We start from the raw sequence: 18,634 nt of genomic DNA, 5'->3' as shown, positions 1-18,634 counted from the left end.
ACCTGGACAAAGAACTGAGAAATCAAGTACAAAAGCAAATAGATTAACAGGATGTCTCAATAACACTATATGGCGAAACCGACATATTAACACTGAGATGAAGTCAAGAATTTATAAAGCCAGTGTAAGACCAATAATGACATATGCATCAGAAACAAGATCAGATACAGCCACAACACAAAAACTAGTGGAAACGGTAGAGATGAAAGTACTGAGAAGAATTACAGGAAATACGCTGAGAGATCGAAAGAGCAGTGAAGACATTAGAAGGCAATGTAACGTACAGTGTATAAAGGAATGGATACTAAATAGAAAAAAGATTGGAATAACCATATAAACAGAATGGGGGAGACATGTGTGGTCAAAATGGCAAGAAATAAATCACCAATCAGTAGAAAAAGTAAAAACCGAAGTAAAACAGGCATGAGCCTATTTATAAAGTAATAATAAGAAGTAGAAGAATCTTTTATCGAAGGTACGAAGGGAGGGTTTATATAATCAAAGTATTTATCTTGCACTGATTAATTCGACATACATATACATAATACATATTTTACATAAATCGACATAAGAATAATTAAAAAAAACGAACTTAAATATACAGACTGTTTATATTTAAATTATATACAGTGCTAGTCAAAAGTCCGTACCCCCCCTCGTATCTTTTGAACGGTTATACCTATAATAGTGAAATTTGGAGGGAGGAAATAAACGGACGTAAGCTTCTTAACTAGTCATGACAGGTGACATAATTATGACAGATGACTTTACAGCGCCACTGTGACAGATAATTTTAAATGGGACCTTATGGCAAGTGATACCTCGTTTGAAAGGAATTGAAAATACCTATTCATTTATACTAATTTTGTTTGAGTTTAAGCTAATTTTAATGAAAAAATGAAATAAATATAAAATTGTAGTTTCGCATTTAATTAATAAAAATTCAAAATTCCGCCTATGATTACTTGTCAAAAGGGTTGAAGTTGACGTAAAAACTACTAGAAATTTGAAAAACGTCAAATTTTTTGACAAAGAAACCATAGGCGGACATTTGAATTTTTGTTAATTAAATGAGAAACTACAATATTATATTTATTTAATTTATTCACCAAAATAAAAATCCACCTACACCCAAAAAAATTAGTATGGCTGAATAGGTATTTTAAATACCTTTCAAACGAGGTATCACTTGCCATAAGGTCCCATTTAAAATTATCGGTCACAGTGGCTCTGTAACGTCATCTGTCACTATTACGTCACCTGTCATGACTAGTTAAGAAGCTTATGTCCGTTTATTTCCTCCCTCCAAATCTCACTTTTTTAGGTATAACCGTTCAAAAGATAAGAGGGGGGGTACGGACTTTTGACTAGCACTGTATACACTCTTTAAATGGTAACACTGCGCGCTAGACGTAAACGTTTAGCTAGTATTATTTTTGTATTATTGACAACGGCAGAGCATCAATTTCACCAGCAAAATAGAGAGGTCTATTTCATTTAGTTTTTTAATCTTCTTGGACAATTGTTCCTTGCATAATCGCTTAAATTATTCACTAATTTAAATAATAGAATTATTTTTTCACTTACTATGTATTCAGTGATTATAATTATTTAAATACTATGCAATAAAACTAATAATCGAGAAAAGAGAAAAATTGATAGTGATTTTAATACTGTTACTATCGGAACTTCTTCTTGTTCTTCTTATAAGGGGCCTCTTGACCAGTTCTTTGCCGATTTTGAGCTTGTATTCGTAGCTGTGATGTTGAATGCCAGCTATATAGTCTCCTTTTAAAGGGCCTTCCTATTGATCTCTTGCCTGTTGGCTTTGAATCTCTGGCTATACGGGCTATTCTCTCGCTGTCCACTCTCGTCACGTGCTGATTCCACTCTCGTCTTCTTTGTCTTCCCCTCCGTACTATGACTTGTATTTTACAGAGGTCTCTTATTCTGTTGTTAGGTGTTCTGTCTCTGAATGTTTTCCCAGTTATTGACGTCAACGTTCTCATTTCTGATGTTTTCAGTATTCTCTTGCTTTCTGCTGTGTCACATCTTGTTTCTATCGCGTACGTTATGATCGGTCTTACACATGCTTTGTACATGCGTACTTTCCTTTCCAGCCTCATATCTTTATTTCTCCAGTTAACATCGCTCAGACATCCTGACACGTAATTGGCTTTATTTGCTTGCTTTGGGATGTCTCTTTAACATCTCCATAACTACATATTTCGACTCCCAGATATTCGAATCTCGAGACTTGTTCAATTAGTTCGTTGTTAATTACTATTTTGCATCTATCTTGACACTACCGGGAATTTGGTCTTAGCTGTTGATATTTTCATGCTGTAGTTCTTCGCCACTGTATTGACAGTCTGTGCCATTCGCTGTAGGTTATCCTCGTTATCGGAGATTAAAATTGCGTCGTCAGCATAACACAGCATTTTTATTTGTTTTTCTGCCATTCCATAGGGTGTCTGCGTAACTTTGCACCATATGGGAAACTTTTTTAATATCAATTTTACGAAAAAAAGTCATTCTTTATAAAGTGCTCTGCATAGTCTAAAACCTAAGGTGCAATCATCAGATATCAAATTTTGTCAACAGTATACGAGGTATGTCAAAAAATATTAATTTCGCTCAAGAGCAAACTACCTTTATATTTCAAAATATCAAAAAAATTTATTATGAAAAGTTATTTGTAATTAAAAACCATATTCAAATATGCAATAACAGAACAAGATGCAACCATCAGTTATCCAAGTTTGTTAATTTTATACGAGGTGTATCAAATAATATGAATTTAGAAAGAATTCTTTCTCTCTCTCTAAATTCGTATTATTTGACACACCTCGTATAAAATTAACAAACTTGGAAAACTGATGTTTTATCTTGAGGTTTAGACCATGCACAGATTTTTATGAAGAATAAGTTTTTTTCCTAAAATTATTAATAAAAGAGTTACTACATGTCTAATAAATAAAAATGATGTTCGGAATCGGTAATTTAGAAGGCTGTTATTGCATATTTGAATATGGTTTTTAATTACAAATAACTTTTCATAATAAAATTTTTTGATATTTTGAAGTATAAAGGTAGTTTGCTCTTGAGCGAAATTAATATTTTTTGACATACCTCGTATACTGTTGACAAAATTTGATATCTGATGATTGCATCTTAGGTTTTAGACTATGCAGAGCACTTTATAAAGCACTTTTTTTTCGTAAAATTGATATTAAAAAAGTTTCCCATATGGTGCAAAGTTACGCAGACACCCTGTATATCCTTTTCCTCTACTTTTAATGTCTTCTATGATTTTGTCCATTACTGAATTAAAAACCAATGGACTCAAGCTATCCCCTTGTCGGATTCCCGAGTTGATTTCTATTTCCGATGTTAGTTCATTCTCGACTTTTATTCTGGTTTTGTTCTTAGTATTAATGTCTTTAATTATCCTTATCATCTTGTTGGGCTGATTTTTCTCCTTCAGCAATCTTAGCACATTTAATCTTACACGATCGAAGGCTTTAGTCAGATCTATAAAGCACATAAATGCAGGTTTATTATATTCCAGTGCTTTCTCAGAACGAGTAGATCAATTTTGAACATATTTATCAAATTAAAATACTTATAGTATACAGCAATGTTGCCGATTTTAGCACTTCTATGTCTAATCATTTATATCTAATCACTTATAATATCAAATGTAGAAAGATGGCTTATTTTGGACACGTAGTAAGGGGAGACCGACAATATATTCTTCAACTTATTATGATGGGTAAAATCGAAGAACGCAGAGGAATTGGTAGAAAAAAGTCCTCTTGGTTGAAGAATATCAGGGAGTGGACAGGTATAAAGAAAGCATCGCAACTATTTAGAATAGCTCGAGACAGAGATAGTTTCGCCATGTTAATCGCCAACGCAACTTCAAGGGGACTTGATAGGGCATGTTAAGAAGAAGATGTTGTGAAAATAACAGTTAAATTAATTCGCATTTACGTAAATTTATCGGTCTTAAATTTTTGGGACAATCTGTATGTGGGTTGAAAATATATTTTAGTTTTCTTAAAAGTTTGTGTTATGTAGGCACAAAAGTTAACGCACATGTGGTTGCTATTAGAAGAGGCATCTATCCTTGTTAACTAAGAAAAAAATGTGTGTCGCCCTTTTTCAGGCAGAAAAGTGTAAATTAAGATATTAATGCAGTGATTTTGAAAAGAATAGCAGCAGTCCCTTTTAGTTCTCAGCGGTGGACACTACTGTCCGCGTGTGTTCCTCTTTTCGCAGTGAATATACGTTACGCTTTCCGCAATAATTAGGTTAAATACTCTTTCTCTTTCGCTATTAAGACAATTTATCGTTAATTCCGCATATTTGTTGTTGTACTCCGTTGTTGTTAATAAATGTTTTGTTCGCTTAACACTTTTATTTCTCGTTTGCACAATGCTTCATATCGTGTTTATTAGTAACTATAAAACCAGACCAAATAAATTCTCAGAACCAGTCGCCCTAGAAGTTCACTAGTTTGTTAATATCGAAGGACTCTATGCTTTGGGACATATGCTTGTGGTCCTAAAATATTCACCTATGTCCAATTAGGCAAAAGGTAATAATTAAACCCTTTCGCCATTGTTCGGGTGAGATTCAATAAAAACTCACACCATAAGATATCTAATCAAAAACTAGACAGTCTGTATGTATGATATACAATACATATATAATAATTATGATTATCAATTATACATAGACATAGAGATCTGTTATAAGGAGTACTTACCATCCCTATGGTATTTGTGATACCTATGTTTGATATTGTGAGTGAAGCATCTTCGTTGGAATAATCGTGTTTTGTCATGTGTTCCACCAAATAAAAATACGGCACTATAAACCAAACAAAAAGGGTTATAGTTGAGAGGGACAGCAAGAAAAAATGTAGTTCTAAGAACAAGGAAAAATCGCACATTCCCTTCACCAATTCTAGAAGTTCATCGTACCATTTCTATAAAACGGGTTAGGTTATACCAATAGCGTCATCTACCGTACAGAAAAATAATCAAAAGTGCTCAAAATTATTAATCAATACAATATACGGCATCGTTCGTATTAGGCCTTTGTCAAGGTCTGTTAAAATTAAAAAAGTTGTATGCCCGTACCTCAAGTTTCTAAGAGACGCATTAATTAAGGGCATAGCCGCAAAATGTCGCCTGTCAAAATTTTCAATGTGTTTTAAATGTATTCATTTTTTTCGAATCCTGAGAAAACTAATAAGTATTTTTTTAAGATTTAAACGCAGAATGAAAAATTACGTTATTATCGAGGGCCGAAAGTCCTTGAAAACTTATATAATGTTTATTTTAATAAGTTACAGGGGTGAAAAAAAAACAATCCGCAGAGCAGATTATTTGATTGTATTTTTAGTTTCTCGTGAGTGTCTTTATCACCCCCAATATTTCAGGTGATTAAAGTTTATGACTTAGTTTGTTGCGTGTTTGTTGGCTATTAGTTTATACTTTAAGCATTACCATATTATTTTTGTGCTGTTATGCACGATAACGACTACAATATTTCAATTTTTGACGAGTGTTTTTTAACTCTAATAAGAAATTTAGATCAGTTTTAAGATTTATTTCATTCCATTTTCGTTAATATAATTACCAGAAAATTTAACATGTTAATTTCCCCAAAAAAAGAAAAAATGAGTGGTTTGAACAGTAAATCCAATAAGACGTAAATTGGATCTGGAGGGTCAAATAATAAAACAAGTGATGAGTTTAAATATCTAGGCATCGCACTATCTAGAAACAGAAGTGGAACATCAAGTAAATAGAGATGACACAATACCTGAATGACACAATATGGAGAAATAAAAATATCGGAAAAGAAATGAAAGGCAGAATTCACAAAACAGTCATCAGACCAGTAATAACATACGCAGCAGAAACACGACCCGACACAGAGAGAACAAAAAGAATGCTAGAAACATCAGAGATGAAAACCCTTCGAAAAATCGATGGTAAGACACTATGGGACAGAGTTAGAAGTAAAGATATATGACGGAGATGCAACGTGGAGAACATCAAGAAGTGGGTAAGAAATAGAAAAGTAGAATGGAGCGATCATATAAACCGAACGACAACAAATAGAGTAGGTAAACGGCGAGAGACGGTTCCACAATAGGAAGACCATGAAATAAACGATGGAACGAGTACTGGAGGCACACTGAAAAACAGACAGTCATGTCTATAAAAAAGAAGAAGAAGATGAAGAATAGATATAAATAATATAATTAATAGGTTTGTTCTAGCAGACAGTCAAACTAGTCGGAAACCGTCAGCAAACAGTTGGTCAGTGAGAGAACATAATACAGTTAGTTCAGAGAAATAAGGAAAAAAATATCCTGTTCGTGACACAACCCCCTCCAGGCCGAAACCAAATTTTTTGAGTAGTATGGACATCTATTATAATAACCTATATGTTTCCTGCAGCCGATTTTGATGATATACATAGTTATAATAAACTATTTTTAATGGGAAATAAGCCAGAATTTTACCAAAAAAATGATTTTATTAACGTTTCGAAGCGTTTTTATTTTGTTAGAATAAGTGAACATCAGTCTTATATTGAAAATAGAGAATTTGATAGATCTCAAATATGTCAACATGCATGGGATAATGAACATAGAGTTCAGTGGAGAGATTCAAGTATAGTCCTGAAAGAATCAGATAGTAAAAAGAGAAAAATCAAAGAAGCGGCTCTAATTATGCTAAATGAAACCAATTGTGTGGCAAATTCCTCGGTAGAATGCAGTAGGATGTGGTTACCCATACTGAAAGAGGAAGTCAATAGAAAGAAAATACCACGATTATTAAGTCAATAACATATCGAGTTAGTACAAATTTTATATTTTAGTATTACTTATTGTATATCTATATATTATTAATATTGTTTATAATTTAAACATATTAAAGTCAGAATTTGGTATTAGTTTTTTGAAATTAAATTAAATGTAAGACCAAATACTTACGATGTCGGGATAGTATCACGAGGTTTTTTCCTGGTTTTCCCTCGTGATTTACTATGGAATCTCTAACGCGAGAATTTTACTGTCACCGTTGCATTTGGTTGTCTTTTTAAAGACAGATCACATGTTATGATTTTTTTGTGACGGATATTGTTGAGTTGGGATTGATTTCATGTAATCGAATGAACTATCTTTTAGTAAAGTCGTCCCAGGAACGCAACTCATAAATATTGGCGATATCATTTTAAAGTCTTCTACTTTAAAATGTATAATATACGTCTGAATTGCCAATATAAATGAGTCAGATTAAATAAATTATTAGAAGAATTTTTTTACTTAGCAACAACATTTTTGTTTATTTTAGTAGTATTTTGACAACGAAACCCGATTTGGGCTTCGAAACGTTAATAAAATCATTTTTTTGGTAAAATTGTGGCTTATTTCCCATTAAAAATAGTTTATTATAAAAATGCCACAAGGAAATAGCTTCAGAACAACATACATAGTTATAAACAAATGAAGATCAAAAAACAGTAAATTTTCGCTTTTTTCGTCTATAACCAAAAAGTTAAGTATTTTAAACAAATTTGAGAGCGAGAAACTCATAAACCGTATAAAAAACTTCAATACGGCGTTCGCTGAATATGTCTATCCTTATTGGTTGCTTAGAAAATTGCAAAATAAATCAAAAATTTTGAGTTTTTACAAATATTCATAACTTATGTAAAAATTAACTTAGAACGTTCTTATTACACGGAATGCTGAGATTTCTGGTGCTTAAATCATACCCTAAATTTCAAAGCAATTGGTCAAATAGTTTAAAAGGTATTTAATTTGTTTATCCCAAATTAATTTTTTTGCAACGCTAGAAGTCAGAAAATGATGAAGTTACAGTAATACTTTGAATAGTTTATGAAAGAAGAAGATTTATACTATTAATTTAATAAAAAAAAATGACAAAAAATAATTCTAAATACTGCAAAATTATTTTGCAAAAACATGTGAATTAAAAAAAGGGGGGCTAACTTCCTCTTTAAGTGTCCTAGGACAATTGTTTTTCTTTCTAAATGTGTATAAAAATTCATTATTTCCAAATATGAAAAAATAATTTTTCTACGGGTAACGGTTAAAAAGTTATTCTAATTGTTTATAAGTAAACAAAGAATCGACGTGTTTTTGCAAAATAATTTTACACTGTTTAAAATTACTTTTTGTCATTTTTTTTAATTAAGTCAATAGTATAAGTGTTCTTCTTTCATAAACTGTCAGAAGTCTTACTGTAACCTCATAATTTTCTGACTTGTAGTGTTGCAAAAAAAATGAATTTGGGATAAACAAATTAAATAACTTTTAAACTACTTGACCAATTGCTTTGAAATTTAAAATATAATTTAAGCACCAGAAGTCTCAGCAATTCGTGTAATAAGAAGGTTCTAAGTTAATTTTTACATAAGTTATGAATATTTATAAAAACTCAAAATTTATTATTTATTTTGCAATTTTCTAAGCAACCAATAAGGATAGACATATTCAGCGAACGTCATATTGAAATTTTTTAGACGAATTATAAGGTTCTTACTCACTAATTTGTTTAAAATGCTTAACTTTTTGGTTATAGACGAAAAAAGCGAAAATTTACTGTTTTTTGATCTTCATTTGTTTATAACTATGTATATCATCAAAATCGGCTGCAGGAAACATATAGGTTATTAATATAGATGTCCAAACTACTCAAAAAATTTGGTTTCGGCCTGGAGGGGGATGTGTCACGAGAAAAATCTTATTTTTCTGGACTAAATCACCAGTGCTATCCCATCTACTCACACTGGTCGACTATTCGCTGATGGTTTCAAACCGTTTGAAACTGATGCTAGAACAAACCTAATATGTACCTATGTTAATTAATTCTACTTTACTTTGCTTTAGTATTTTGATAACAATATACAAATTTTAATAAACATATAATTATTGGTAGAATTCTGTTTTACACCAAATATTCTCATATAAATTAGATAATATGAAAAACTAAACGATTCATTGTAAATTATAAATAAAAAATAAGCATCACTATGTATATAACATGAATACTTTTATAATTCATTAGTGACACTTGTTGGTTAGCACTTTTGATATTTTCTTACTTATGATGACAAAGTCTATTTCTACACGCATTCATGTACCTACCTCGTTCTCATCTTTCTTTAAGGTTAGAGTAGACACTCTGTATATATTCGGACAACTGGAAGCTTTAAATCTATATTTGTGAGTATTAAATATGGCTCCACGGTGTATCAGTGACTGTCTGTGCACTTTAAGATTTTTAAAATAGTTTTGCCTTTGTGCTTGGGCTATTTGTGCCTTGATTTTTGGAACAGTTGGAACTTTTAGGATTCCAGGTTTTTTACTACGTTTTTCGGCCAATAATGGTTCCTGTGCTTCCACATCCTTATCTTTATGTTGTACTAATTCCTAAAATTATGAAATACATTTTGACTTTTACAATAATATGAAAATACACTTCTCCATCCAGGTAATTAACACACCACCTTAAAAATAGGTCATTTTTGATCTCTCAAATTTCCTAAACCTGTTGTCCGATTTAAGAGGAAACAGTAGCGATCAACAGGTAGCGAAAACGCGTTCCAAGATTGCGGCTGTAATTTTGAATATTTTTCGAGATATTTGGCACACGTATTCGTAGTATAATAAAGAATGGCGGTACAGAGCCCAATTTGAAAAATACATTAATATGTGGAAATTACTCTGTAATTAAATACAATATTAAAAAAACAAGCCTGTACCGCCATTAAGAAGAACAAAAAAATACACTTTCTTCAAATAAACTTTTTTATCCGATGCCTAGATTTTGTGTTATTTTGGAACTACTAAAATTTTTTATTTCATTAGTAGTTCCAAAATTACACAAAATCTAGGCATCGGATAAAAAAGTTTATTTGAAGAAAGTGTATTTTTTTGTTCTTCTTAATGGCGGTACAGGCTCGTTTTTTTAATATTGTATTTAATTACAGAGTAATTTCCACATATTAATATATTTTTCAAATTGGGCTCTGTACCGCCATTCTTTATTATATTACGAATACGTGTGCCAAATATCTCGAAAAAATATTCAAAATTACAGCCGCAATCTTGGAACGCGTTTTGGCTACCTGTTGATCGCTACTGTATCACCTTAAGTGATTTTTTTTAATATGTTATAGCCTTATTCTTTAACAATATCGCTGTAATAATATTGTTGCTAGACAGGTAAGTTGTCATTGTATACCGGGTGTACCAATCAAACTGTGATTTTTTTCTCAAAGTTCGCGTCAGCCTGTGGAATATTCTAGCATTTATATAGTACTAAAATTAAAACCCAACTATAGCCTCATGTTTTCTTAGAATTCTCTTTTTTGATTCATTCGCTTGTGTTGGAAAATAAAAAAGTTAGGTACTTTAACAACTAGCCTTGCTTTTCGTCAATACATGGTGTTATTTAAATAAGTATGGCAAACTTTAAGGGGTAATTCTGCATGAAAAAATAATGACCGTTTGCTTTATAAACGTATGTCCGCAAATGCTTCATTTCCAAGATAGGGGGTGTTGAAATTTGTCTTACAAACTAACGATTTATTTATTGCTCTTAAACCGGTTGAGATACGCAAATGAAATTTCGTGGGTTTTAAGAGGTAGTTGTTGCGCATTTTTTGATATACAATAATTAGGAATTTAATATTCACCATTAGCGCGCATACGGGTAATATAATCCTTATGTGCGCCAATAGTGAACATAAAATTCTTAATTGCATGTCAAAAAATGCACAATAACTACCTCTTAAAACTCACCAAATTCCATTTGCATATCTCAACTGGTTTAAGAGCAATAAAAAATCGTCAGCATGTAAGCAAAATTTCAACACCCCCTATCTTGGAAATGGGCATTTGCGGACTTGCGTTTATAAAGCAAACTGTCATTATTTTTTTTATGCAGAATAATTACCCTTTAAAGTTTACCATACTTATTTAAAAGCACCCTGTATATATTGATCAAAAACAAGGCTAGTTGTTAAAATACCTCTTTTATTATACAACATAAGTGAATGAACCAAAAACAGAATATGTACTAAGAAAACATGAGGCTATAGTTGGTTTTAATTTCAGTATTTTATAAATGCTAGAATATTCCACAAGGTGTGGTGAACTTAAAAAAAAACACAGTTTAATTGGAACACCCGGTATACAATGACAATTTACCTGTCTAGGAACAATAATATTACAGCGATATTGTTAAAGAATAAGGCTATAACATATTAAAAAAATCACTTAAATCGTAACAGGTTTAGGAAATTCGAGAAATTAAAAATGACGAATTTTTAAGGTGGTGCGTTAATTTCTTGGAGAAGTCTACAAAAACTAAAACATATTCTATAGATATCTTACCTTGCCGTTTAATCCATGATCTTCTTTTTCCTCCTTTTTTAGTGTCATACAAACTGTTACGGGCACTCGTTCCACAAGAGAAGCGTCTCCAGCTAATATATTTAGACCTTTATCGGATGTACTCCTACTTAAAAGTAAACTAGGAAAGTTTTCTAAAATTATGTTATATAATTTTCTATTTGAACTAAGTTGTTCTAATACTTCAACAGGCACCTAAAATATTAGACAATTAGTTTACGTTAATATACAGGGTGTAACAAAAATACAGGTCATAAATTAAAGTACACATTTTGGAACCAAAAATAGTTCGAATGAACATAACTTACCTTAGTACAAATATGCACATACAAAAAGTTACAGCCCTTTGAAGTTACAAAATGAAAATCGATTTTCTCTAATATATCGAAAACTATTAGAGACTTTTTACTGAAAATAGGCATGTGGCATTCTTATGGTAGGAGCATCTTAAAGAAAAATTACAGTGAAATTTGTGCATCCCTAAAAATTTTATGGGGTTTTGTTCCCTTAAACCCCCCCAAACTTTTGTGTACGTGCCAATTAATTTATTATTGTGGTACCATTAGTTAAATTCAATATTTTCAAAACTTTTTTGCCTCTTAGTATTTTTTCGATAAGGCAGTTTTTATCGAGATGCGGCTTCTTTTTTAATACGTTTACATACAAAATTTATGGGGGTTTTGTGCCTTTAAACACCCCAAATGTTTGTGTACATTTCAGTTAAACTATTACTGCGGTACCATTAGTTAAACACAGTCTTTTTAAAACTTTTTTGCCTGTTTCTATTTTTTAGATAAGGCACCTTTTATCGAGATGTGGCTTCTTTTTTAATATGGTTCAAAATATACCTAAAAATGTAAATCATAAATAAATTTTCATATTATGTATTACCAAGTGTCCATAATCGTACTTAACCATATACAAATATGTGGTGGATTTGACAATAAATATTCAAAATATCGATAAAAGCTGATTTTTCGAAAAAGTACTAAGAGGCAAAAAAGTTTTTAAAACATAGTCTTTAACTAATGGTACTATAATAATAATTAAATTGGAACGTATCCAAAAGTTTGGGGGGGTTTAAAGGAACAAAACCTCCATAAAATTTTTGAGGGGTTTCCAAATTCCACTATAATTTTTTCCTAAAATAATATTGCCATAATAATGCCACATGTTCATTTTTAATAAAAAAGCTCTAATAGTTTTCGATATATGTATTGGGAAAAATCGATTTTCGTTTTGTAACTTCAAAGGGCTGTAACTTTTTTTATGTGCACATTACTAAGGTAAATTAGGTTAAATCGAACTATTTTTGGTCCCAGAATATGTGAATATATTTATGACCTGTATTTTTGTTACACCCTGTATATTTGCTAATTTTATAAGGAAGTAAACGAGCCAAGAGACACAAAAAAACTTATAGATTAAAATATAGATGCAATACTAATCTCTCAAAGTGAAGATGATTTCTAACGTATGCTGCACCAATTTAATATAACTGCCAGAAGATTTAACATGTTAATTTACCCACAAAAGACAAAAAGCATCGTTATATCAGCAAATCTACTAAGATGTAAATTAGAGCTGGAGGGTCAGATGTCAGATAATAGAATAAGTGATGGAGTTTAAATATCTAGGCATATCTAAGCATCTAGGCTATCTAACTATGGATGGAAAGCTCGAAACAAAAGTGGAAGATCAACTGAATAGAGCAAACAGAGCCGCAGGTTGCCTAAATAAAACAATACGGAGAAATAAAGATATCGAAAAAGAAATTAAAGGCAGAATGTATAAAACAGTCATCAGATCAATATATGCGGCAGAAACACGACCTGACACAGAGAGGACAAAAAGAATGCTAGAAACAGCAGAGGTGAAAACCCTTAGAAAAATCGATGGTAAGACACTATTGCACAGAGCTAGAAGTACAGATATACGATAGTATATACGATATATTATTATATAATCAATTAAACTAACGCGAAATATACATATGAGCCGCAATAACCAAAGCATAGACAGAATCGGTGAGGTGAGAACACCACCATCGATGAATTTAACTTTCAAGCGTGTGAGAGAATTTAAGGATCTTGGAACAACAATAACTACTGAAGACAATAACGGATCACAAGAAATAAACAATAGGATACAAGCCGGCAACAGATATATATGTATGTCCTTCAAACAATTATAAAATCGAAACAAGCCCATTCACACTTGTCGTGTGTCGGATCCGTATTTTAATGGGAGGTTCCAATGACAACGCATTTTATATGGAGCTATTCACATAATTTTTTGTTGGCAACGACAATAAATGTCGGCTGTTTTGCGAGCCCTCGTTGCCCGGAAAAAATGTGTCGGATCTCGCTCGCCCATGAATAATAGAGATGTTGAAAAAGTATCTATTCGTTACAAAGTACTTGTTACTTACGAATACCGAAAGTAACGATTACTATACAGAGAGGCAAATCGTTACTTTGATTACTCTGATTACTTCGTACCAATCGTATCAGAGCGAGTAACGACTATTGTATCTACAACCCGTACACTTGATTACTTTCTACCAATCGTATCCCAGCGAGTAACGGACGGGACCGGTATTTTACGAGTTTTATCGAATATCGTTATGGGTATGAAGCGTTTTAAGAGTGTGAGCCTCAGAGCCTCACACTGTGAGGGTGAGAAGATAGAAGATGAAACAGAGGGAGGTATAATGGAGGTAAAATATGTAATGTACGTCATTAACAAAGATCGAATGCGAGAACCCTATATTTTTATCTAGATTTATATCTATACCTATTAGCCCAATAAATGACCGTTTTGGAGTGTAATTTCCAGGGGCAACTCCGAATTGCATGAAAATTTGGATTTAGGTTCTACTTACCCTCCACTTCAAAGTTGAATTTGTGCCGTTGGTTGCTTTTACTTGGGGGGTGACATTTACTTATTTTAAGCACCTTTTGTTCTATAAAGTTTTTTACTTTAGTCAATACTTTTCGAGTTATTCGCGATTTAAAATGAGGATTTTTCGACAAAAAAACTACGTTTTCAGACCGTTTTCCCAAATAACTCAAAAAGTAAATATTTTATCGAAAAAAATATGTTTAGCAAAAGTGTAGCCTATAAAAAAAACGAAAAAAATGGTGTACCAGTAAAGTCTACAAATTGAGTAGAAGCAAAGTTGTAGCTCATGAAAAATACGTTCTTATTCGTCTAATCCAAATCGAATAATTCACCGCGAAATCACCGAAGAAAGAAGAGTTTTTCGGGAAAACCTTATTAACATTTTTAAAGTATCGGAAAAAAGCTTATTATTTGTTTTTTACAAAAGTTTACAACATTAAAAATAAACGAGTTACACTGAAAAAAAAAAGTTGGCCCCTTTTTTTGTAAAAAATCTCCCCCTATTTAGCACCCTAAATTAAATTAAGCGTTTGGCTTTACCATCTATTTTAACTGTATGTGTATTGTTTATATGATCTGTAAGTTTAATTGGTTTGAAGTGCTTATTTTTTAAAACATTTGGTTTTATATTAAAAAAAAAAATTTTAAAAATTTTTGAAAAATTTCATTTTTTCAAAATAACTTAAAAAGTATTAGTGATAAGAAAAATCTTACAAGAGTAAAAAAATGTAGGTTTTGCTATTATAAATATGCTAGTTTCATTTTGTTTCTCCGTAAGACAAAAATCGGTTAAGATATGGCTGTTCAAAATTTGCATACACTCGTGATTAGTGACCCATTCAAGCTTTCTCAATTATAAAAATAAACACTTTAAACCGGTGAGACTGACAGATCATACAAAAAATAGATAGGTAAGTAAATTGTTTGTAAAGCAGTAGCGATTAATTTCATTTGGGGAGCTAAACACAGCGAGATTTTCATGATTTTTTACAAAAAAAAGAGGGCTAACTTTATTTTGAGCGCAACTCGCTTATTTTTAATGCTAAAACTTTTGTTAACAATTAAAACAAATTTTTATAAACACTTTAAAAAGTTTAAATTGGGTTTTCCCGAAAAGTGCTTAATTTTTCGTTGAGTTCACCTTGAAATATTCGATTTGGAATTAGACGAATAAGAACGTATTTTTCATGAGCTACAACTATGTTTTTCTTTGATTGATAGACTTTAATAATACACCATTTTTTTGGGTTTTTTATAAGCTACACTTTTGCTAAGGATATTTTTTTCGATAAAATATTTACTTTTTGAGTTATTTGCGAAAAACCGTCTGAAAACGTAGTTCTTTTGTCGAAAAATCAATATTTTCAATGGCAAATAACTCAAAAAGTATTGACTTGGGTAAAAATCTTTATAGAACAAAAGTTGCTTAAAATCAGTCAATTTATCAATTTCCGGTCTTATCTTGAACGTATGTTTTTTCACCCCCGAGAAGGGGTGACTGTCACCCCCCAAATAAAAGCAACCAACGGCACAATTTCAACTTTAAGTGGAGGGTAAGTAGAACCTAAATCCAAATTTTCATGCAATTCGGAGTTGCCCCTGAAAATTATACGGTATCGCCAAATTTCCCGTTCATTTACTGGGCTATATACAAAATACCTACCTACTGAGAAATACGATTCTCGATATGATTACCGCTACTCAAAAACAAAAGTAATCATAGTAATCAAATCTTTTTATCCCTTAAACAGATCGGTGAAGGTCGTTGTTATATCGGAATACCTATACAAAATACCTACCTACTGAGAAATAAGAAATACGATTCTCGATATGATTACCGGTACTCAAATACAAAAGTAGTCATAGTAATCAAAGCAACGAATACAAATGATTACTTTATACAAAAGTAACGATTTGTAACGAATACTCGAAAGTAACTATAATCAACATCACTAATCTTTGTACGTCCTGTTACAGCTCGTTCACACTTGTCGTGTGTCGGATTCGTACCTATATTAAATCGGATGTCGGCGTTTCTATTCACACTTCGAATAATATTCGGTTGTCGCTTGTCGCCAAGGTCGAAGATGGTGTAAATTTTTTTACAGTCTACGCGAGGGAAGTGTTAGAATGTGTATAATAAACTAAAATGTATGTACATATTATGTATGTATCATCATTTTTAAAAGTGCCAATAAGATCATGAATCCTCACAAAACAAAACTGGTTCACCTATTATTTTTATGGTTCTCAGATATAGTAGTTCATACCATATTTATGTCTTCGAACGGATGTTGATAACTTTAGGTGCATTCATTGAAATTTATAGTATAAACGATATTTAAAAACTATAAACATACATAATAGCATGCATATAAAAGTGTGTAGGTAAATAAGTAATATCCTAAAATTGTATATCTGATGCTGGTGCTGACACTAAAATAATTCTCTTCTCTAATAAAAATCTGGCAATCTGATTTATGGGAACAAATTAGGTGAATACCTAATTACGAAGATTCAGTTCAATAACATCTTTCCTCTTTTTCAATTCTCTGTTGACTTTATGTGGCATCACTAGCTCCAACACCCGACAAATGTGAACAGTAAAATCCTATTAAGGAAGATCTTTGGGTCTGTGCTTGATGAAGCACAGGACAATATAGGATAAGAACTAACAAAGAGCTCGATGAACTATACCCGGACGCCAACATCATTAAAGAAATAAAGTCCAGACAGGACACCTCAGAAGACATTCTGACCAAAGAACAAAGGCTGGTGTGGGAAGAAGTCCCAACTGGAAGAAGACCACGCGGACGCCCTCGACTCCGGTGGTGAGATCTTATAGCAGGAAACCTGAAAGCTATGGGCGTGGAAAACTGGATAGAGATTGCTCAAGATAGAGAAGAGTAGAGGCATGTTGTCGAGTCGGCTAAAATCTATGAAGGGTTCTAACGCCACGGAGTAAGTAATGTAAGTAAATATGTCAAAACAATAAAATTCATACAATATATAGTTAAGATCCATGAGACATAAATGGGAAAAATCGTTGAAATTGTAACACAGAATCAATTCAAAGATATTTACAGGCGTTAAGTGGTATATTACAAATTATAAAGCTGATTTCAGCTCGTCTAGTTGTATTTTTTCATATTTTGATAAAATATAATTGCCTCCTGTATACCTAAAATGTAGTTGCCTAAACAAAAACTCATTTTGTCATCATAAACGAGTACATCGAGCATTTCCACGAGCGATGGTTGTTTGGAAATTGTAATTATTTACACTGTTGCTCCAGTTAATTTATTTTGAGCCAAACTGCGTGACAGTTTCCATTTACGTGTAGAACAGTATAATTTTCAACGACCGACGTACAGAGTTATAAAATAATTAAGTTGATTGTAGTGATATGGTGCAATAAAAATAATTATGGTAAACAGGTATTTACGCTATCTGTAAAATTATTGTTGAGAATACAAAGGTAAAAAAAATGAATACATTAATACAATAAAAATGGGTATAGAATATACTATTTCTTTGAATGACTTTTTTGGAGAACTTTAAAAAGTTTTAGGGAACGAAAAGAATGTTTTAATAAAATTCACATTTTGAAAACGTAATTATCTTTGGCCACTTTACAGTATTCCAGAATTTATTGCAGATTCTAAACATTACTTCAATCCCTACCCCTCACATTTCTTTGAGTGTCTCAGCTATTCCATCTTCATCTTTTCCTTTTCTGAATTTTAGCTTTTTTATCGCCGCCCCAATTTCTTTGTGTTTTTTTTCATACCTTCTTTTCTTTGTATTCTTGTCTCCATCGTTGTTAGAGAATAGTACTTCGTCATATTGTTTCCACGATGCTGCAATACTTTCTGGGTTTGTTGTGCTGTTTTCACTATTATCTTTGATGATATGTGTCTTCTTCTTCTCCTTCTTATACTTGTAGATCTGTCGATCTGTTAATTCCGAGAAGTATTTCTTGAGAGGTAGACTGCCAGGTATCTCTCCATCTTTTTGGTGGTCTTCCCGATGAACGCTTGCCAGCTGGTTTTACTTCTAGCAGTGTTGGTAGTCTGTGCTCCTCCATTCTTTTTACATGACTGAACAATTCTCTTCGTCTTTGCCTACCACATTTTGCTACATCTTGCACGCCACATTGTTCCCTGATGCTGTTGTTTCGTATTCTATCCCTTCTTGTGTGTCCTGCAATTGCTCTTAGTGTCTTCACTTTGGCTGTTCGTAGCATGCTTTTGGTTT

At 32.1% G+C, this 18,634-nt stretch overlaps 1 protein-coding gene across 4 annotated transcripts in view; it reads right to left on the bottom strand.

The window, feature by feature from the left end:
• The window catches only part of LOC114332190 (monocarboxylate transporter 9), an 81,216-nt gene that overhangs the window by 5,921 nt on the left and 56,661 nt on the right, over positions 1 to 18,634 (bottom strand). For 3 of the 4 annotated variants that reach the window (XM_050657546.1, XM_050657547.1, XM_028281927.2), the window contains exons 5-7: positions 11,456 to 11,668; positions 9,203 to 9,487; positions 4,775 to 4,996 (exon numbers count right to left, since the gene is read on the bottom strand). In XM_050657546.1, coding sequence (XP_050513503.1) covers positions 4,775 to 4,996; positions 9,203 to 9,487; positions 11,456 to 11,668 — 720 coding nt within the window. The remainder of the gene's footprint in view (positions 1 to 4,774; positions 4,997 to 9,202; positions 9,488 to 11,455; positions 11,669 to 18,634) is intronic. The other variant, XM_050657548.1, reaches the window with a different exon arrangement.

The sequence above is a fragment of the Diabrotica virgifera genome, chromosome 8 (genome assembly GCF_917563875.1).
Source record: "Diabrotica virgifera virgifera chromosome 8, PGI_DIABVI_V3a".
Lineage (NCBI taxonomy): Eukaryota > Metazoa > Arthropoda > Insecta > Coleoptera > Chrysomelidae > Diabrotica > Diabrotica virgifera.
The sequence above is the reverse complement of the archived record's forward strand: the minus strand, read 5'-3'. Positions and strand labels throughout refer to the sequence as shown.